The sequence below is a fragment of the Ranitomeya imitator genome, chromosome 4 (genome assembly GCF_032444005.1).
Source record: "Ranitomeya imitator isolate aRanImi1 chromosome 4, aRanImi1.pri, whole genome shotgun sequence".
In the NCBI taxonomy this organism is placed as follows: Eukaryota; Metazoa; Chordata; class Amphibia; order Anura; family Dendrobatidae; genus Ranitomeya; species Ranitomeya imitator.
The window spans coordinates 426,382,460-426,405,760 of NC_091285.1; the positions used below are offsets into that span (position 1 = coordinate 426,382,460).

General features: G+C 43.9%; 1 protein-coding gene across 4 annotated transcripts in view; it reads left to right on the forward strand.

Annotated features, from left to right (window-relative positions):
• Positions 1–23,301, forward strand: part of SHANK3 (SH3 and multiple ankyrin repeat domains 3) — a 614,328-nt gene that overhangs the window by 379,194 nt on the left and 211,833 nt on the right. For all 4 annotated transcript variants that reach the window (XM_069765494.1, XM_069765495.1, XM_069765496.1 and 1 more), the window contains exons 6-9: positions 12,825–12,933; positions 18,118–18,269; positions 20,504–20,671; positions 21,807–21,923. In XM_069765494.1, coding sequence (XP_069621595.1) covers positions 12,825–12,933; positions 18,118–18,269; positions 20,504–20,671; positions 21,807–21,923 — 546 coding nt within the window. The remainder of the gene's footprint in view (positions 1–12,824; positions 12,934–18,117; positions 18,270–20,503; positions 20,672–21,806; positions 21,924–23,301) is intronic.

Below are 23,301 nucleotides of genomic sequence, written 5' to 3' on the forward strand. Positions count from 1 at the left end.
GAATCTGCGAAATCGGACTGCACTCAGATGACATCCGATGTTTTACTCTCACCCATAGACTTGTATGGGTGCATGTCATCCGATTAGCAGAGCCACTTGCAGCATGCTGTGAATTTTTTCTCATCCCGAATTGGCATGAGAAATAAAACGCAGATCTGCACTGCCCCATACTACAACATTGGGCCGAGTGCTATCCGATAAAACATCAGAGAGCACGTATGTATACGCTTGTGAGATTAGGGAGGAGGAGCAGAGGGGCGATTTGTTCTCCTCCCTGTTAACGCCATACATCAGGGGTGTCAAACTGCATTCCTTGAGGGCTGCAAACAGGTCATGTTTTCAGGATTTCCTTGTACTGCACAGGTGATAATTTAATCACCAACTCATTATTTGTGTAGGTGATTAAATTATCACCTGTGCAGTACAAGGAAATCCTGAAAACATGACCTGTTTGCAGCCCTCGAGGAATGCAGTTTGACACCTCTGCCATACATGATGGTCTGTCTTAGTACAGAGATAAGTGACGGCGCTGCCGGACTAGTATGGGAATGTAAGCACTGACAATAAAGTTTCATTTTGCCTAAGTGAACCTGTTTGGGAAAATTCCTGTTGCACTCCCCCTTTTTTTTCCGCCAGGAAACTAATTGCGAAGAATTGGATATCAGAGGGTTCCAAAAGGAACAGAAGTGCATATTTTGACAAATTTTGTACTCCAACTATTAATCATTGTCCTTTAATGTTGTACTAAAGAGCCCTAATAGATACTCTATATGTATGGACTTCGCGCTGGTTAGCCGGTCCAGACAAAGTGGGAAATGACATGTTGTAGATGTTTTGGATTTTATATCTATTCGTGTATTGTAATTTACGGTACGGTCGAGTACGACTGGTGTTCAAAAGAGTTTGGGAGAGGGGGAGGGTTACGTTGTGATTTAAATGTTCTGATTTGGATATCCTGCTTTATAGCTGTTAATGTTTTAACCCCTTAGTGACAGAGCCAATTTGGTACTTAATGACCAGGCCAATTTTTGCAATTCTGACCACTGTCACTTTATGAGGTTATAACTCTGGAACGCTTCAACGGATCCCGCTGATTCTGAGATTGTTTTTTCGTGACATATTGTACTTCATGTTAGTGGTAACATTTCTTCGATATTACTTGTGATTATTTATGAAAAAAACGGAAATATGGCGAAAATTTTTAAAATTTAGCAATTTTCAAACTTTGTATTTTTATGCCCTTAAATCAGAGAGATATGTCACGAAAAATAGTTAATAAATAACATTTCCCACATGTCTACTTTACATCAGCACAATTTTGGAAACAACATTTTTTTTTGTTAGGGAGTTATAAGGGTTAAAAGTTGACCAGCAATTTCTCATTTTTACAACACCATTTTTTTTTAGGGACCACATCACATTTGAAGTCATTTTGAGGGGTCTATATGATAGAAAATAATGAAGTGTGACACCATTCTAAAAACTACACCCCTCAAGGTTCTCAAAACCACATTCAAGAAGTTTATTAACCCTTTACGTGCTTCACAGGAACTGAAACAATGTGGAAGGAAAAAATGAACATTTAACTTTTTTTTGCAAACATCTTAATTCAGAACCATTTTTTTTATTTTCACAAGTGTAAAAACAGAAATGTAACCATAAATTTTGTTATGCAATTTCTCCTGAATACGCCAATACCCCATATGTGGGGGTAAACCACTGTTAGGGCGCACCGCAGAACTTAGAAGTGAAGGAGCGCCGTTTGACTTTTTCAATGCAGAATTGGCTGGAATTGAGATCGGACGCCATGTCACGTTTAGAGAGCCCCTGATGTGCCTAAACAGTGGAAACTCCCCACAAGTGTCACCATTTTGGAAACTAGACCCCTTAAGGAACTTATCTAGATGTGTGGTGAGCACTTTGAACCCCCAAGTGCTTCACAGAAGTTTATAACGTAGAGCCGTGAAAATAAAAAATCGCTTTTGTTTACACAAAAATGATCTTTTCGCCCACAAATTCTTATTTTCACAAGGGTAACAGGAGAAATTAGACCACAAAAGTTGTTGTGCGATTTCTCCTGAATACGTCGATACCCCATATGTGAGGGTAAACCACTGTTTGGGCGCACCGCAGAGCTTGGAAGTGAAGGAGCGCCGTTTTACTTTTTCAATGTAGAATTGGCTGGAATTGAGATTGGACGCCATGTCGCGTTTGGAGAGCCCCTGATGTGCCTAAACAGTGGAAACCCCCCACAAGTGACACCATTTTGGAAACTAGACCCCTTAAGGAACTTATCTAGATGTGTGGCGAGCACTTTGAACCCCCATGTGCTTCACAGAAGTTTATAACGTAGAGCCGTGAAAAAAAAAATCGCATTTTTTCTACAAAAATGATCTTTTTGCCCACAAATTTTTATTTTCACAAGGGTAACAGGAGAAATTAGACCACAAAAGTTGTTGTGCAATTTCTCCTGAGTACGCTGATACCCAATATGTGGGGGTAAACCACTGTTTGGGCGCACCGCAGAGCTTGGAAGAGAAAGAGTGCCGTTTTACTTTTTCAATGTAGAATTGGCTGGAATTGAGATCGGACGCCATGTCGCGTTTGGAGAGCCCCTGATGTGCCTAAACAGTAGAAATCCCCCACAAGTGACCCCATTTTGGAAACTAGACCCCCCATGGAACTTATCTAGATGTGTGGTGAGAACCTTGAATGCCCAAGTGCTTCACAGAAGTTTATAATGCAGAGCCGTGAAAATAAAAAATATTTTTTTTTTCCACAAAAAAGATTTTTTAGCCCCCAAGTTTTTATTTTCACAAGGGTAACAAGAGAAATTGGACCCCAAAAGTTGTTGTCCAATTTGTCCTGAGTATGCTGGTACCCCATATGTGGGGGTAAACCACTGTTTGGGCGCACGGCAGAGCTCGGAAGGAAGGAGCGCCGTTTTGGAATGCAGACTTTGATAGAATGGTCTGCGGGTATTATGTTGCTTTTGCAGAGCCCCTGATGTACCTAACCAGTAGAAACCCTCCACAAGTGACCCCATTTTGGAAACTAGACCCCCCAAGGAACTTATCTAGATGTGTGGTGAGAACTTTGAATGCCCAAGTGCTTCACAGAAGTTTAGAATGCAGAGTCGTGAAAATAAAAAATATTTTTTTTTCCACAAAAAAGATATTGTAGCCCCCAAGTTTTTATTTTCACAAGGGTAACAGGAGAAATTGGACTGCAACAGTTGTTGTCCAATTTATCCCGAGTACGCTGATGCGCCATATGTGGGGGTAAACCACTGTTTGGGCGCACGGCAGAGCTCGGAAGGGAAGGAGCGCCTTTTTGGAATGCAGACTTTGATAGAATGGTCTGTGGGCATTATGTTGCGATTGCAGAGCCCCTGATATACCTAAACTGTAGTAACCTCCCACAAGTGACCCCATTTTGGAAACTAGACCCCCCAAGGAACTTATATAGATGTTTGGTGAGAACTTTGAATGCCCAAGTGCTTCACAGAAGTTTAGAATGCAGAGTCGTGAAAATAAAAAATATTTTTTTTTTCACAAAAAAGATTTTGTAGCCCCCAAGTTTTTATTTTCACAAGGGTAACAAGAGAAATTGGACCCCAGAAGTTGTTGTCCAATTTATCCCGAGTACGCTGATGCCCCATATGTGGGGGTAACCCACTGTTTGGGCACACGGCAGAGCTCAGAAGGGAGGGAGCACCATTTGACTTTTTGAGCGCAAAATTGGCTGTCGTGTTTGGAGACCCCCTGATGTACCTAAACAGTGGAAACCCCCCAATTCTAGCTCCAACCCTAACCCCAACACACCCCTAACCCTAATCCCAACCTGATCCATAAACCTAATCACTAACCCTAACCATAATCACAACCCTTACCCCAAAACAACCCTAATGTCAACCCTAACCATAACCCTAATCAAAACCCTAAATCCAACACACCCCTAATCCTAATCTCAACCCTAACCTCAAACCTAACCCTAATCCCAATACACCCCTAATCACAACCCTAACCTTAACCCTAATCCCAAACCTAACCCTAATCCCAAGCGTAACCCTAATGCCAACCCTAACCCTAATACCAACCCTAATCCAAACCCTAACCCTAATCCCAGCTCTAACCCTAACTTTAGCCCCAAACCTAGCCCTAACTTTAGCCCCAACCCTAACCCTAGCCCTAAGGCTACTTTCACACTTGCGTCGTTTGGCATTCCGTCGCAATCCGTCGTTTTGGACAAGAAACGGATCCTGCAAGTGTGCCCGCAGGATGCGTTTTTTGCCCATAGACTTGTATTGCCGACTGATCGTGACGTATGGCCACACGTCGCGTCCGTCGTGCACTGGATCAGTTGTGTTTTGGCGGAGCGTCGGCACAAAAAAACGTTCAATGAAACGTTTTTTTTGTATGTCGCATCCGCCATTTCTGACCGCGCATGCGTGGCCGTAACTCTGCCCCCTCCTCCCCAGGACATAGATTGGGCAGCGGATGCGTTGAAAAACTACAGCTGCTGCTCACGTTGTGCACAATTTTCACAACGTGCGTCGGTATGTCGCGCCGACGCATTGCGACGGCCCCGTACCGACGTAAGTGTGAAAGAAGCCTAACCCTAAATTTAGCCCCAACCCTAACCCTAAATTTAGCCCCAACCCTAACCCTAAATTTAGCCCCAACCCTAGCCCTAACCCTAGCCCTACCCCTAACCCTACCCCTACCCCTAAACCTACCCCTAATTTTAGCCCCAACTGCTGTTCTCCTGCCGGCTGGCAGATGGAGACAGATGGCGGGCGCACTGGGCATGCGTCCGCCATGTTCTTCTGCCGGCGGCCAGGAGGAGCAGCAAGAGGATCCAGGAACCTAGGTGCAGGGCCGGCGTCAGCACCCGGCACACCGGGCAAATGCCGGGGCCCTGGGGAGAGGGGGGGGCCCACTCATGCTGTCATAGATACAGCTGGGAGAGCAGAGCAGGAGATAACATGCTCTCTCCCCCCACAAAGTCACTGCTGGCTGCGTTCTCTTAACCCCTATGTGCCAGCTCTGACACAAGCATCTTCTCACTCAGTCAGTGCAGCCAGGCAGGCACACATAGGGGTTAACAGAAGGCAGCCAGTGTGACATTGTGGGCGGAGAGAGCACTTCTCTGCTCTCCCCCCTGGGTGGCTGCAGACAGTGCTGAAGTTTATCAGGCAGATTCCGAGGAGCTCTGTCCTACCAGTGCCTGAGTGAGTGTTATGGTATCCAGCAGTGGTTGCAGTTGTGGCTCAGTCTGCTGCTGTCTGTCTCCGCTGCCTAAAAATGTGGGTGATGTCTGGAGGAGCAGCTGGTGGGGTGCAGCCTGCAACCTGCAGTCGCCCAGCTCTCCCAGAACCCCAGAATACATGCATGCTGCACCAAACCTGCACCAGTGGGGTAGGAAGAAGCTTAACCCCTTCCCATCTGCATGAAGGTTATTGCTAAACCTTAAAGATAACAATCCGACCCGCATAAATGGGGTCAACCAGATGCCAGGAAGAAGGGGAGCTGCTGCCATGGATAAATCTGAGCTGTGGGCTGTACGTTGGGGCCCCAGGCTGGTGACTGGAGGGACTCTGCCCAGTGCTGGCATGTGGGTGATTTCTGCGTCTCAGCTTTTCTCCTCCACATCACACTGCAGGCACAGCAACATTGGTTGTCTCTGTCCAGGTCCCAGCAGCTGCCACTGCTCCCACCAAGGACATGGCATAACTTAACCCTTCCCCTGCAGCCACCGGCAACAAATCCACATTATTCCTTGATTAAATCAGGTTCCAACCCAATAGAGGAGCAGACATTTCCTGCTGCCATTAGGGTCCGGGAGGGGGTGACATTGGCTGCCCTGCTACTCTGTAGTGGGGGGTGACAAGTGTAACATGGGGTAACGATGACGGAGAAATGCACAGGATAATAGTGAGCGCGACAGAGGGCAGTGCATGGTATGGAGCAGTCAGGGGGTGGGCTGCAGGATCCCCCCATACTGTACATGACTGCTCGGGACAGGGAGGCGTTTAATGAGCTTCTAATGACGGGGCACTAATTGGGTCATTAGGGTTTGTGGAAAGGATTCAGCATCAGGTCCCTCATTAATGCCCGAGCCGCCTGTTACTTTGTAGCACAGATCTGTTGGGGCCGCAAAACCAAACAACGTTGTTTATGTAGAAAAGTCTTTGTTTCATAGAAAAACTCAAAACAGAAAAGCACCTCTCCTGTATATATACACTGCACAGAGCCTTTCCTCCTGTATATATACACTGCAGAATCTACAATAGCTGTCACTCATGTAAGAAGTGAAATCTGGCATTGTACTATACATTTCTCTGCCGTATCTGTGCATCATAAATCGGGGTATGTGTTAAAGGGGGGGCCCACTGAGACTCTTTCGCCCGGGGCCCTCGAAAACCTGGAGCCGGCCCTGCCTAGGTGAGTATGCTTGGGTCCCCGAATCCCCCTATTTCTCTGTCCTCTGATGTGCGATCACATCAGAGGACAGAGAATTACACTTTACTTTTTTTTTTTTTTTGCGGTCGCCGGTAAACAGTTAATTACCGGCGATCGCAAAACAGGGGTCGGTAATACCGTCCCCGATCATGCTCTTTGGGGTCTCGGCTACCCCCGGCAGCCGAGACCCCAATGATTCTCCCGGCGCCGGCCGGCGGGCGCACTGCGCATGCGCCGCCATTTTGAAGATGGCGGCGCCCACCGGGAGACACGAGGAGCATCGGGGGAGCTAGGTGAGTATTGGGGGGGCCACCTGGGACCCCTTTTCTCTGTCCTCCGATGTGTGATCACATCGGAGGACAGAGAAATTAAAAAGAGATCGCTTTTTTTTTTTTTTTTTGCGATCGCCGGTAAACGGTTAATTACCGGCGATCGCAAATGCGGGGTGGGTTAAAAACCCCCCGAATCATGTTCTCTGGGGTCTCGGCTACCCTCGGCAGCCGAGACCCCGGAGAAAATCGGCCTCTGGGGGGCGCTATTGACTTTTTCCACAGCGCCGTTAATTAACGGCGCTGTGGTTTAACCCCTTAATCCCATATGACGTACTATCCCGTCCAGGTGACCTGGGACTTAATTCCCATGGACGGGATAGTACGTCATATGCGATCGGCCGCGCTCACGGGGGGAGCGCGGCCGATCGCGGCCGGGTGTCAGCTGCCTATCGCAGCTGACATCCGGCACTATGTGCCAGGAGCGGTCACGGACCGCTCCCGGCACATTAACCCCCGGCACACCGCGATCAAAGATGATCGCGGTGTGCCGGCGGTGCAGGGAAGCATCGCGCAGGGAGGGGGCTCCCTGCGGGCTTCCCTGAGACGATCGGTACACGGTGATGTGCTCACCGTGTACCGAGCGTCTTCTCCCTGCAGTCCCCGGATCCAAAATGGCCGCCGGGCTGCATCCGGGTCCTGCAGGGAGCACTTCCGGGTCAGGATCAGGCTGCAGCTGCAGCTCTAATCCTGCCCGGCTGTATGTCAGATCACCGATCTGATAGAGTGCTGTGCACACTGTCAGATCGGTGATCTGTGATGTCCCCCCCTGGGACAAAGTGAAAAAGTAAAAAAAAAAATTTCCACACTTGTAAAAAAAAAAATAAAAAAAAAATTCCTAAATAAAGCAGAAAAAAAAAAATATTATTCCCATAAATACATTTCTTTACATAAAAAAAAAACAAAAAAACAATAAAAGTACACATATTTAGTATCGCCGCGTCCGTAACGACCCGACCTATAAAACTGGCCCACTAGTTAACCCCTTCAGTGAACACCGTAAGAAAAAAAAAAAAAAAACGAGCCAAAAAACAACGCTTTATTATCATAACGCTGAACAAAGAGTGGAATAACACGCGATCAAAAAGACGGATATAAATAACCATGTTACCTCTGAAAACGTCATCTTGTCCCGCAAAAAACGAGCCGCCATATAGCATCATAACCAAAAAAATAAAAAAGTTATAGTCCTCTGAATAAAGCGATGCCAAAATAATTATTTTTTCTATAAAATAGCTTTTATCGTATAAAAGCGCCAAAACATAAAAAAAATGATATAAATGAGGTGTCGCTGTAATCGTACTGACCCGAAGAATAAAACTGCTTCATCAATTTTACCAAACGCGGAACGGTATAAACGCCTCCCCCAAAAGAAATTCATGAATAGCTGGTTTTTGGTCATTCTGCCTCACAAAAAAATCGGAATAAAAAGCGATCAAAAACTGTCACGTGTCCGAAAATGTAACCGATAAAAACGTCAACTCGTCCCGCAAAAAACAAGACCTCACATGACTCTGTGGACCAAAATATGGAAAAATTATAGGTCTCAAAATGTGGAGACGCAAAAACTTTTTTGCTATAAAAAGCGTCTTTTAGTGTGTGACGGCTGCCAATCATAAAAATCCGCTAAAAAACTCGCTATAAAAGTAAATCAAACCCCCCTTCATCACCCCCTTAGTTAGGCTAGGTTCACATTGCGTTAATGGGTTAACGCTAACGGACAGCGTTGCACGGCGAAAATGTCACAATTAACGCCGTGCAACGGGTCCGTTAGCACAACCATTGACAGCAATGTGATTTTCAGGTGTAGCGCATCGCTAGAGCGTGCCATTTTCGGCTCGCGCTAGCAAGGTGCCATTCTTTTGTGGCGCACCTCAGACGCTGCTTGCAGCGTCCGCGGCGCGCCCGAGGTCCGATCCCCGATCTTCCAGAGCGGGGACGTTAACGCGACCACTAAACACGACACCTAAAAAGACATTGTGTTAGCGCAATCCGCTAGTGCTAAACGGATTTCCCTAACGCAATGTGAACCTAGCCTTAGGGAAAAATAATAAAATTAAAAAAAATGTATTTATTTCCATTTTCCGGTTAGGGTTAGGGTTAGGGCTAGGGTTGGGGCTAGGGTTAGGGTTTGGATTACATTTACGGTTGGGATTAGGGTTGGGATTAGAATTAGAGGTGTGTCTGGGTTAGGTGTGTGGTTAGGGTTACAGTTGGGATTAGGGTTAGTGGTGCGTTTGGATTAGGGTTTCATTTATAATTGGGGGGTTTCCACTGTTTAGACACATCAGGGGCTCTCCAAACGCGACATGGCGTCCGATCTCAATTCCAGCCAATTCTGCATTGAAAAAGTAAAACAGTGCTCCTTCACTTCCGAGCTCTCCCGTGCGCCCAAACAGGGGTTTACCCCAACATATGGGGTATCAGCGTACTCGAGACAAATTGGACAACAACTTTTTGGGTCCAAGTTCTCTTGTTATCCTTGGGAAAATAAAAATTTGGGGGGCTAAAAATCATTTTTGTGGGAAAAAAAAGGATTTTTATTTTCACGGCTCTGCGTTGTAAACTGTAGTGAAACACTTGGGGGTTCAAAGTTTTCACAACACATCTAGATAAGTTCCATGGGAGGTCTAGTTTCCAATATGGGGTCACTTGTGGGTGGTTTCTACTGTTTGGGTACATCAGGGGCTCTGCAAATGCAACGTGACGCCTGCAGACCAATCCATCTAAGTCTGCATTCCAAATGGCGCTCCTTCCCTTCCGAGCTCTGCCATGAGCCCAAACAGTGGTTCCCCCCCACATATGGGGTATCAGCGTACTCAGGACAAATTGAACAACAACTTTTGGGGTCCAATTTATTCTGTTACCCTTGTAAAAATACAAAGCTGGGGGCTAAAAAATCATTTTTGTGAAAAAAAAAAGAATTTTTATTTTCACGGGTCTGCGTTATAAACTGTAGTGAAACACTTAGGGGTTCAAAGTTCTCACAACACATCTAGATAAGTTCCATGGGAGGTCTAGTTTCTAATATGGGGTCACTTGTGGGGGGTTTGTACTGTTTGGGTACATCAGGGGCTCTGCAAATGCAACGTGACTCCTGCAGACCAATCCATCTAAGTCTGCATTCCAAATGGCGCTCCTTCCCTTCCGAGCTCTGCCATGCGCCCAAACAGTGGTTCCCCCCCACATATGGGGTATCAGCGTACTCAGGACAAATTGGACAACAACTTTTGGGGTCCAATTTATTATGTTACCCTTGTGAAAATACAAAACTGGGGGCTAAAAAATTTTTGCGAAAAAAAAATAAATTTATTTTAACGGCTCTGCGTTATAAACTGTAGTGAAACACTTGGGGGTTCAAAGCTCTCAAAACACATCTAGATAAGTTCCTTAGAGGGTCTAGTTTCCAAAATGGTGTCACTTGTGGGGTTTTTTAATGTTTAGGCACATCAGGGGCTCTCCAAACCAACATGGCGTCCCATCTTAATTCCAGTCAATTTTGCATTGAAAAGTCAAATGGCGCTCCTTCCCTTCCGAGCTCTGCTATGCACCCAAAAAGTGGTTTACCCCCACATATGGGGTATCGTCGCACTCAGGACAAATTGCACAACAACTTTTGTGGTCTAATTTCTTCTCTTACCCTTGGGAAAATAAAAAATTGGGGGCGAAAAGATCATTTTTGTGAAAAAATAAGATTTTTTATTTTTACGGCTCTGCATTATAAACTTCTGTGAAGCACTTGTTGGGTCAAAGTGCTCACCACACATCTAGATAAGTTCCTTAAGGGGTCTACTTTTCAAAATGGTGTCACTTGTGAGGGGTTCCAATGTTTAGGCACATCAGGGGCTCTCCAAACGCAACATGGCGTCCCATCTCAATTCCAGTCAATTTTGCATTGAAAAGTCAAATGGCGCTCCTTTCCTTCCGAGCTCTGCCATGCGCCCAAACAGTGGTTTACCCCCACATATGGGGTATCGTCGCACTCAGGACAAATTGCACAACAACTTTTGTGGTCTAATTTCTTCTCTTACCCTTGGGAAAATAAAAAATTGGTGGCGAAAAGATTATTTTTGTGAAAAAATATGATTTTTTATTTTTACGGCTCTGCATTATAAACTTCTGTGAAGCACTTGTTGGGTCAAAGTGCTCACCACACCTCTAGATAAGTTCCTTAAGGGGTCTACTTTCCAAAATGGTGTCATTTGTGGGGATTTCAATGTTTAGGCACATCAGGGGCTCTCCAAACGCAACATGGCATCCCATCTCAATTCCAGTCAATTTTGCATTGAAAAGTAAAATGGCGCTCCTTCCCTTCCGAGCTCTGCCATACGCCCAAACAATGGTTTACACCCATATACGGGGTATCAGCGTACTCAGGACAAATTGGCCAACAATTTTTGAGGTTCAATTTCTTCTCTTACTCTTGGGAAAATAAAAAATTGGGGGCGAAAAGATCATTTTTGTGAAAAAATATGATTTTTTATTTTTACGGCTCTGCATTATAAACTTCTGTGAAGCAATTGGTGGGTCAAAGTGGTCACCACACATCTAGATAAGTTCCTTAGGGTGTCTACTTTCCAAAATGGTGTCACTTGTGGGGGGTTTCAATGTTTAGGCACATCAGTGGCTCTCCAAACGCAACATGGTGTCCCATCTCAATTCCTGTCAATTTTGCATTTAAAAGTCAAATGGCGCTCCTTCCCTTCCGAGCTCTGCCATGCGCCCAAACAGTGGTTTACCCCCACATATGGGGTATCAGCGTACTCAGTACAGATTGTACAACAATGTTTGGCATCCATTTTATCCTGTTACCCTTGGTAAAATAAAACAAATTGGAGCTGAAATAAATTTTGTGTGAAAAAAAGTTAAATATTAATTTTTATTTAAACATTCCAAAAATTCCTGTGAAACCCCTGAAGGGTTAATAAACTTCTTGAATGTGGTTTTGAGCACCTTGAGGGGTGCAGTTTTTAGAATGGTGTCACACTTGGGTATTTTCTATCATATAGACCCCTCAAAATGACATCAAATGAGATGTGGTCCCTAAAAAAAAATGGTGTTGTAAAAATGAGAAATTGCTGGTCAACTTTGAACCCTTATAACTCCCTAACAAAAAAAAATTTTGGTTCCAAAATTGTGCTGATGTAAAGGAGACATGTGGGAAATGTTACTTATTAAGTATTTTGCGTGACATATCTCTGTGATTTAAGGGCATAAAAATTTAAAGTTGGAAAATTGCGAAATTTTCAAAATTTTCGCCAAATTTCCGTTTTTTTCACAAATAAACGCAAGTTATATCGAATAAATGTTACTACTAAAATGAAGTACAATATGTCACGAGAAAACAATGTCAGAATCGCCAAGATCCGTTGAAGCGTTCCAGAGTTATAACCTCATAAAGGGACAGTGGTCAGAATTGTAAAAATTGGCCCGGTCATTAACGTGCAAACCACCCTCGGGGCTTAAGGGGTTAAGTACCCTTAGCGGCCGCCGTTAAAAGGCGTATCGGCGGTCGCTAAGGGGTTAAAATTAATTAAAAAATTGGCTGATTTAAAAAAAAAAAAAAGTTCAATTTTGTAGCAAATACAAATACACATTTATAATAAGGACATGGTCAGAAGCATCATTACGGGGCTGATATAGCACATCTAACAATTTATGAGGATGAGGTTCCCTTTAATCCTGCCCATGGGATGTCTCATTTTTGCCTGTGCATGATTGCAAATGTTTGAAGAACTTTTGGCCTTAGGTGCAGCTGGAACTAGGCACATTTATTCATAATGCCTGAGAATCTTACAAAGTGGTTAGATTAAGTGCTGATTGATAATGACATTTTATTCTGGGATTCCTCATGTCCTGATGAAATTATTCAACTCTAAAGAATTGGTTGGAGCTTATTGTACGTGATTACATCTGCTCTTTTCTGATTACCAGAGCGTTTTATTTAGTAATATACAGTTTACAAATGTAATTTCCAATTTTCCAATTGATTTTTTTTCTCCTAATTTTTTTTTTCTAATTTACATTGTAGGGGAATCTAAAGAAATTCATGGAGTACATTCAGCTTCAGAATATCGAGAAGGTGACAAGGCTGCTTGAGCGGGGTCTGGATCCTAATTACCAGGATCCAGACACAGGGGGTAAGAGACTTTGAATGCGGCAGCATAGTTTACAAAAAGAAATGGAAAGAGAAGATCTTTATATCTTTGACTCTTTTTTTTTCTGCAGTCAGGAAATGTCATCTTTGTAATGCATTGTTATCAACACAATGGGTAAAATCCATGTTATTTCTGTGAGGAATCCACAAACGTAAAGGGCATCTGACTGCTTTGTAAAATCACAACATGTCGTCAACTTTGCAGTTTCTCCTGTGTGTGCTTGCCAGTGATGAGGACAAGTCAGAGACCCCTGAGACCAACAACCCTGAGTTGGGGGCTTCCAGGGAGAACATTGGGCCAGCTCAACTGAAGGACCTTACGCTAAAAGGGGCGTTTGGTAACATCACCATGTTAAAGGGAACCTGTCACCTGAATTTGGCGGGACTGGTTTTGGGTCATATGGGCGGAGTTTTCAGGTGTTTGATTCACACTTTCCTTACCCGCTGGCTGCATGCTGGCTGCAATATTGGATTGAAGTTCATTCTCTGTCCTCCGTAGTACACGCCTGCGCAATGCAAGATTGCCTTACACAGGCGTGTACTACCGAGGACAGAGAATGAACTTCAATCCAATATTGCAGCCAGCATGCAGCCAGCGGGTAAGGAAAGGGTGAATCAAACACCTGAAAACTCCGCCCATATGACCCAAAACCAGTCCCGCCAAATTCAGGTGACAGGTTCCCTTTAAACAGGGTTGCTCAAGAGCGGGGAGCCAATACTAGGTTTCCACACTTTGTAGTAAACAGGGATTTGCTATATTGTGTGACTAGGCAAGGGCGAGAGGTATTGGAGCAACTGGTAGTACCAGAGCCATGTAGCGTGTTAGACCTGGCCCAACCCATTCTCATGTCTTGGAGGGGCTTCTGGGTGTAGGCAAGACACAAGAGCAGATTCGTCGAAGTTTCTACTGGCCCGGATGTCACCGAAAGATTTCAAACTATTGTTGGTCCCGTCTTACTTGCCAGCTAAGCGCCTCAGTCTCTCACATAGGTGAAGTGTGTTCATTGGCTGTGAACTCGCAGGACCTGTCAGATGGCACCGCGAGCAGGGGAACTTTATCACGCTCGCGGTGCCCTCAGCCAGTGCATAGAAGTTCACAGGCAGACACTGAGCACATGGTGCTCGGTGTCTACTGGATGACAGGCTGCATGGTCGCAAAGGTGAGGAATATTGTTGTTTGTTTTTTTACCTCTTTTGCAGATGACGAGGGCAACGGGGGAATGGGCGATGTATTAAGTATGTTTTAATTAAAGGGACTCTGTCACCTGAATTTGGCGGGACTGGTTTTGGGTCATATGGGCGGAGTTTTCGGGTGTTTGATTCACCCTTTCCTTACCTGCTGGCTGCATGCTGGCTGCAATATTGGATTGAAGTTCATTCTCTGTCCTCTGTAGTACACGCCTGCGCAAGGCAAGATTGCTTTGCGCAGGCGTGTACTATGGAGGACAGAGAATGAACTTCAATCCAATATTGCAGCCAGCATGCAGCCAGCAGGTAAGGAAAGGGTGAATCAAACACCCGAAAACTCCGCCCATATGACCCAAAACCAGTCCCGCCAAATTCAGGTGACAGGTTCCCTTTAAGATGTATTAAATGAGTCTGTGTCTTTCTTTCTATTAAAAGATTTTTTTTCTCAGTTTCTGTGTTTTCATACAGTGTGACTATGTAAAGGGGGCATCTTATTGATGCCTCTCCATTACTAACCACTATGCTTGATTTCACCTGACAATACAAAGGTGACGTCAACCCCCTCAATTATCACCCAACTTGCCACTGCTACAGGGCAAGTGGGAAGAGTGAGGCTAAGTGCCGAAATTGGTGCATCTTAGAGATGCGCCTTTTCTGGGGCGGCTGAGAGCTGATGTTTTTAGCCAGTGTCCATGGCCCCTTCCTAGGCTATTAATATCAGCCCGCAGCTGTCCGCATAGCCTTTGCTGGTTATTAATTATAGCGGGACCCTGCGTAATTTTTTTTTTTGGGTCCCCAATTTTAATAGCCAGTAAAGGCTAAGTATACAGTTATAAGCTGATATTAATAGCCTGGGAAGCTCCTTGGGTATTACCCCCTTCCCAGGCTATAAACATCGGCCCCCAGCCGTCGGCTTTCCCTCTGCTGGTTATGAAAATAGCGCGGGAGCCCAAGCCATTTTTCCCCGAAAAATAATCTTTTATTTAAAGGGAATCTGTCACCCCCAAAATCGAGGGTGCGGTAAGCCCACCGGCATCAGGGGCTTATCTACAGCATCCTGTAATGCTGTAGATAATCCCCCGATGTATCCTAAAAGATGAGAAAAAGAGGTTATATTATACTATATTATACTTATATAGCAGTGGGTGTTCCCACTGCTGGTCCGGTCCGGCGCCTCCTATCTTCATCAGATGACGTCATCTTCTTGTCTTCAGGCTCCGGCGCAGGCTTACTTTGTCTGCCCTGTTAAAGGCAGAACAAAGTACTGCAGTGCGCAGGCGCCGGGCCTCTCTGACCTTTCCCGGTGCCTGCGCACTGCAGTACTTTGCTCTGCCCTCAACAGGGCAGACAAAGTACGCCTGCGCCGGGGCCGCAGCGTGAAGACCAGAACAGGATGTCATCGTGAGAAGATGGGAGCCCCCGGACCGCGACGCCCATCGGATCGGACGGCCCGCCCATGTGAGTATAATCTAACCTTTTTTTCTCATCTTTTAGGAAACATCGAGGGCTTATCTACAGCATTACAGAATGCTGTAGATAAGCCCCTGATGCCGGTGGGCTTAGCTCACCGTTGATTTTGGGGGTGACAGATTCCCTTTAATACATGTACAGTAAGATACACACACACTGTTCTAATTGTATTTGTCACACACAGACATCTGTATATCTACCTATTCTATTTGTATTTACTGTATGTAATCCATCTCTTCTATCCTGTCGGCTCCTGAAGTGATTTTACAGTACACAGCAGATGAATTGCTGGCTTTTCTTCTTTCTTTTAATCTATCTATGTAATATATATTGTTGTTTTTTTTTATTTTAGTTTTATTACAGGAGAATGAGGGCTTCGATGGAATTAGGTGTTAAGTGAGTAATAGTATAACAGTGTTTGTTATTTTTAAATAAAATGGAAAGCTGTGTTAAGTCTTATTTCTAATAAAGGACTTTATTCTGGCTGTGTCTTTATTTACCATATAACTATAGGATTAGTAATGGATAGGTGTCTTATAGATGCTTCTCCATTACTAAGCCGTGGGCTTGATGTCACCTGACAATAAAAAGGTGACATCAACTCCACAAATATGAACCCCACTTGCTACCGCTACAGGACAAGTGGGAAGAGCTGGGCAAAACACCTGCTGAATGGCCACCAAGGTCTCCCAATCTGACCCCCTTAGACTTTTATCTTTGGGGTCATCTGAAGGCAATTGTCTATGCTGTGCAGTTACTAGATGTGCAGCATCTGAGAAAACTGATACTGAAAGCCTGTCCTAGCATTTCATCTGCGGTGTTGCTATCAGTGTGTCAAGAGTAGGAGAAGAGGGTTGCAGTGACAATCTAGCACAATGGACAGCACTTTGAACACATTTTATAAGTGGTCATAAACTTGTAAATAACTCATGAAAGGAAAAGTTACGTTAAAACCAAGCACACCATTGTTTTTCTTCTGAAATTCTCAATAAGTTTGATGTGTCACATGACCCTCTTTCCATTGAAAAAAAATATAGTTGGATCCAAAATGACTGACTTCAAAATGGCCACCATGGTCACCACCCATCTTGAAAAGTTTTCCCTCTCCCATATACTAATGTGATATCACCAACAATTCCCATTTTATTTAGGTGTATCCATATAAATGGCCAACCCTGTATTATGATTTATCCATGCCTTTGTTTTTCTTAATCTTATATCTAAAATCATTTGTGGTTTCTTCCATATCTTAAGCCGACATGATAATGCAAGGGATGCAAGATGCTTATTGAAATCAATAAGTTCCCATATAGATGATAGCTATATATAATATACAGTATATTTGTATAATGCGTATGCCACTCCATAGTCTACTGACTGATCACTGGACAGCAACAGGGGGTCTGACATCTGTATGCTGGGTTTTGTTTTTTAGAAATTCAATGGCAGATTCATTCAGGAGCATAGCTTTCCGTTGCATGCTGCTTTTCGTATAGTTAGGATACAACAACACGGTGGAATTCTCAGGAATTTTTTTAAAATGAAATCTGCAAATGAACCATTAGTGAGATGTCCGATTTGCTCTTCGTACCAACACAGGATTTTCCAGTGACAGTGAAAAATAAGTGACCTGCTAGTTGTCGTAGGAGTTTCGACAGATTGCAACACGCAGAATATTCCCCAGTTAAATACAAACTGAAAATCCGTAGAAGAAATCCTAAAGTCAGTCTTAAAGTGGCTGTCCACTACTCGGACAACCCCTTCTTCTTTGCCCCAAATAAAATAATAAAACTTATACTCACCTCTGGAGCTCTTCAAGCGATCCCCGGGAGTGCCGGTACCAACACTATTGGAACAGCGCCGGCAGCGGAGGTGAGTGTGAGTGTTATTATTTTACTGTGGGGAAACATAGGTATTGATAAGGGGGTTGTCTGAGTAAATTTAAAAAAAACAAACACATAACTATAGTGCAGTTTCTTTCACATATATTGTGTGTTATCTCCATTTTTGCTTATAATCTGTATTTCTCTGTCTGTTGTTGTTTTTTGCTATTCATCTCATGCTTTAATCCATCACTCATTAGTGCGTCACAAGGGTTTTTCTGTCATTTCAGTTTAGTGTCACTTTCTATACCTGTCTAAACAGCTTCTATTCAGTTTTGCACGTTTAAATCATTATCAAGTTGAATATTTTCGATATTGATGATGCTTTGATCATTTCTTGCTGATATTTTGTGTTTTATTCCATTTATGTTGTCAGTGATAGCTTAGTGTGTCCTAGTATATTGTTCGAAACCTTCATGTATCTTCAGTTCAGGCACTGTTCAAGCCTTTGCACAACAATTTGATGCCAAGTGCAAGGTATTACCTGTATCTCTATCTATAGCCATGGTTTCTCATGGTCTTTGTTCTTTACAATATGCGGCATGCTTTTCTACATAACCAAAGAATAATCTTTAGGACCATGAATGATGTTGACTCTTTTAATGTGATGTCGATTTCATCCTCAGAGTGTCCTCTCACCTTTGCTGCACAGCTAGAGGGAGGAGCGGAGCTGGTTAAGGTTCTGAGGAGCGGTGGTGCACACTTGGACTTCAGAACACGTGAGGGGCTCACGGCTCTGCACAAAGCGGTGCGATACCGCAATCATGCCGTATTAATGGTGAGTAGTATTTCTTTAGATTTCATAAAAATATACAGTTTTGAGCAATTTCTTAAAACCTAGACCACTAGTATTTTTTTTTTTCAATTTTTTATTTGATACACTGCCTATTTTGCAGGTAATTCCCACCTACAAAGAATGGAGAAGTCTGTAATTTCATCTGTGAGAAACAGAATCTAAAAATAAAAAAACAGAAAATCATATTGTATAATTTATACATAACTAATTTTCATTTTATTGCATGAAATAAGTATTTGATACAATAGAAAAATAAAACTTAATATTTGGGGCAGAAACCTTTGTTTTGCAATGACAGAGCTCAGACGTTTCCTGTAGTTCTAAGTTTGCACACACTGCAGCAGGGATTTTGTTCCACTCCTCCATATAGATCTTCTCCAGATCTTTCAGGTATCGCGGCTGCCGCTGGGCAACATTGAATTTCAGCTCCCTCCAAAGATTTTCTATTGGGATCAGGTCTGGAGACTGGCTAGTCCACTCCAGGACCTTGAAATGCATCTTACGGAGCCACTCCTTAGTTGCCCTGGCTGTGTGTTTCAGGTAATTGTCATATAGGAAGACTCAGCCATGATCTGTCTTCAATGCTCTTTTTGAGGGAAGGAGGTTGTTGACCAAAATCTTATGATACATGACCCCATCCATCCTCCCTTCAATATGGTACATTCCTCCTGTCCCCTCTGCAGAAGAGTACCCCCAAAGTATGATGCTTCCCCCACCATGCTTCACAGTTGAAATGGTGTTTTTGTGGTTGAACTTATCCTTTTTCTTCCACCAAACACAGTGAGTGGTGTTGATACCAAAATGTTCTATTTTGGTCTCACCTGGCCACATGACCTTCTCCCATGTCTCCTCTGGATCATCCTGATGGTTATTGGGAAACTTAAAATGGGCCTAGACATGTGCTTGCGTGAGCATGGGGACCTTGCGTTCCTTGTAGGAATTTAATCCGTGACATGTGTGTTACTAACGGTAATGTTCTAGACTATGGTCCCAGCTCTCTTCAGGTTATTGCCCGGGTCCTCTCGTGTAGTTCTGGTCTGATTCATGACCTTTTCTCAGAATCATCCTTACCCTACGAGGTGAGAACTTGCTTGAAGCCCCAGACCAAGGTAGATTGACAGTCATCTTGTGTTTTTCTATTTTCTAATAATTGTGCCAACAGTTGTTGCCTGCTCACCAAACTACTTGCCTATTGTCCTGTAGCTTATCCTAGGCTTGTGCACGTCTACAATTTTGTCCCTAGTGTCATTAGACAGCTCTTTGGTCTTGGACATGAGGGAGAGGTTGGATTGTGACTGAGTGTATGCACAGGTGTCTTTTATACAGGTAACAAACAGGTGCAATTAATCAATTAATACTGGTAATGAGTGCAGAGTAGGAGGGCTTCTTAAAGAAAAACTAACAGATCTATGAGAGCCAGAATTCTTGCTGGTTGGTAGGTGATCAAATACTTATTTTATGCAATAAATTGCAAATTGATTATTTAAAATCCTACAATGTGATTTTCTGGTTTTAGTCTTTGATTCTGTCTCTCACAGATGATAAAAATAACAGACCTCTCTATTCTTTGTAGCACAATTGAGATACGTCTATTACTACTCTGTATACTAGAGCACTTACAGTAGGTCATGTTCATATTCAGAGTTTTTAGAGCGCTGTTCTTCTGCAGAAAAGAAGCTGCTTTTTACAGTACCAGCAAAAACTATGCGATTTCAGAAGTCTCGTGCACACGCTGTTTTTTTCTTGACCCAATTTGAGATCGGCTGTTTTTTTTAACCTGCAGCTGGTCACTTCTTTCAGTGTTTTGCAGCATTTAGATCTCAATGAGAAAGTGCAAAAACTAAGTTAATTTAACATGTACTGTGATCAAAACGCATATGCAATCTACACAAAACAAAACACACAGCAAAAACACAGCTAAACTTGTGTGTTGTGGACAATGATTTTACTGCCAAGAGAGCAGGTTTTGCCTGCATAAAAAAGCACTGCAAGAACGTTGTGTGTGCATATAGCCTTACTCACTATTATCAATTTTTACTTATACTTTAAAGTTGGCTAGAAAACAAGCATTCTGCTCATAAGCCAAAAGTATAATGTAAGAAAGGTCCAAATAAGTTAAGAAAGAATACTATTGTTAACTTGACTAATCTAATTGTTAACTGTCCTCTTTTTTTCACAATAACCGACGCACAAACGTTTTCTTACCGGACAATCAGACCCTTTTGGATTTAGGTGCTTCTCCAGACTATAAGGACAGCCGTGGCTTAACCCCACTCTATCACAGTGCAATGGTAGGGGGAGACCCATACTGTTGTGAGTTATTGCTCCGGGACTACGCCAACCTTGGCTGTGAAGATGAAAATGGATGGCAGGAGATCCACCAGGTGAGACTTTGGATTTCTTTGGGACTAATCAGTATAGTATAACTGCTGCACAATGTGCACACTTTAAAGCGTACCTATCGTTCTACCTGTAGTTCCTGGTTCCCGTCCTGCAGGGTCACTATAAGTATTTAGAGGCCCTCTCAGCCTTGTCAAAAATCAATCTAGAGTTAACAGTAAGTATTAGACCTGGAGGAGGGGGATGCAGCTGCAGATGCTCAGTGTCTTAGTGCAATGGCACAATATGGGGGCCCTGGAGAGGAGTCAGATCATTGGTCAGTAAACACTTTTCAACTGTGATATCACATACCCGCCCAACAAGCATACAGAAAAACATTAGTAATCACAGAAACAAGCAGTGGGGAAAGGAAAATATCACAGATCTGGAAATTAGAGGCCACATTACTATACCTAGCATGCATCCACAGCTGCCCCAAGAATGATTTTAATTTTCTTTTTTGTAACGATAGGTACTCTTTAAAGACTGCTGTTAGGTTGTGATCATCATACCATAAATTACATCCTGGGTGAGATCTTGGCTGTATGACAGGTCTGATGTTTTATGATATTTTGTTGTTTCATTGAATTTAATTTTCTTGAGGGATTTGTTTCGTAAACAATATTTATCACCTATCCACAATGTACATCATGTGTGATCCATGGGGTCTGGTCACTTGGACCCCCAATTATCACCAGAATGGGGGCTTAAACTTTCCTTTGTGAATGAAGCTGTAGTGACCCTGTGACCACTACTCCCCTTGCTGTCTGTAGACGTAGTGGTCATGCATGCGCACTTCAGCTCCATTGACATAAGGGATTTGGGGACCCCCGTTCTCTTGATAGGTGGAAGTCCCAGTGCTCGTGTGATAGGTGAGATATGTTGTTTGTAGGGCAACCCCTTTAAAACTATCAGTGTTTCATTGCTCTTTTTCTTTACAATCCTTAGCTCTAATGTTTTTTTGTTCTTACTGTGGGTAATCCTTTAGCCATCTGGACTGTCTACAGTGTCTGTGGATCACTGTGCTTGTTTGGCATTGTCCGTCTTTTTTTTCCATATATTGTCTGTACTCACTAGGTATCTAATTTTGTGTCTCTTCTTGAAATAATCTCCTGTTCTCTGCCTTCGTGTGTTTCGTAGGCATGCCGGTATGGACATGTTCAGCATCTGGAGCATCTTCTTTTTTACGGCGCTGACATGAGAGCACAGAATGCATCTGGGAACAGTGCGCTGCACCTTTGTGCTCTTTATAACCAGGTGACCGAAGTTTACTGTTCTGTTCCCATCCTTCTGCTAATATGTAACAGGAAAGCAAAGTGTCCATTTTATGTGTACGGTATTTACATTTGGGTGGAAAATATGATTGTTACATATGCTTTTAGTTAAAAAATTGCACTGTTATATGTCAGCACAGCTTTTACCGTGCACTTACCATATATACTCGTGTATAAGCCGAGATTTTCACCACAGTTTTTAGTGTTGAAAACGCCCCCCTCGGCTTATCCACGAGTCATTGCCCAGAAAGCCGGCGGGGGTGGGGGAGTGGCAGGAGCCGGCGGCTGTGGCACAGTGACAGCTGCAGCCGCCGGCTTCAAGAAGACATCATACTCACCCTCCTTGTGCCGTCCCTGCATCTCTGTCTCGGCATCCGCAGCTCTTCCCCTGTTCTGAGCGGCCTCGTGGTACTGCTCATTAAGGTAATGAATATGCACTCGTCTCCACTCCCTTAGGCGTGGAGTGCATATTCATTACCTTAATGAGCGGTACCACGTGACCGCTGAGCTCTGGAAGAGCTGCCGGTGCCAGCACAACGGAGTTTGCAGCGATGTCGCTAGTAGGGTGAGTAGGACGGGATGTGAGCCATGCGGGACCAGGGGGGAGACGAGCCATGCGGGACCGGGGGAGCAGAACCATGGGGAAATAACCATGATTTTTAGTCACAGTTTTCATGCATCTTGGCATGCTTTCCACCAGTTTTTCACACTGCTTGTTGGTGATCTTATGCCATTCCTGGTACAAAAATGTAAGCAGTTCTTCTTTGTTTGCTTGCTTGTGACTATTAATCTCCCTCTTGATTGCATTACAGAGGTTTTCAATGGGGTTCAGGTCTGGAGATTGGGCTGACCATGGAAAAAACAGTCCTCAGAGTTGGGGAACATTGCCTGAGCAGAAGGAATCAACTGTTTTTCAAGGATAACCTTGTATGCGGCTTGATTCATACGTCGGTCCTCCTGCCCAATTCCAGCCTTGGTGAAGCATTCCCAGATCATTAACGTTCCTTCACCAAATTTCATAGTGGGTGCAAGACACTGTGGCTTGTACGCCTCTCCAGGTCTCCGTCTAACTATTAGACAAACAGGTGTTGAGCAAAGCTGAAAATTAGAAATCAGAGAAGATTACCTTACACCAGTCCTCTATGGTCCAATCCTTATGGTGTTTGGCAAACTTCAGCCTGGCTCTCCTTTTCTTCTCATTGATGAAAGGCTTTTTTCTAGTTTTATATGACTTGAGTCCTGCCTCTAGGAGCCTGTTACGAACTGTTCTTGCCGTGCACTTCACCCCAGCTGCCATTTGCCATTCCTTTTGTAGGTCTCTTGAAGTCATCCTGCGGTTGCTGAGTGACATTTGAATAAAA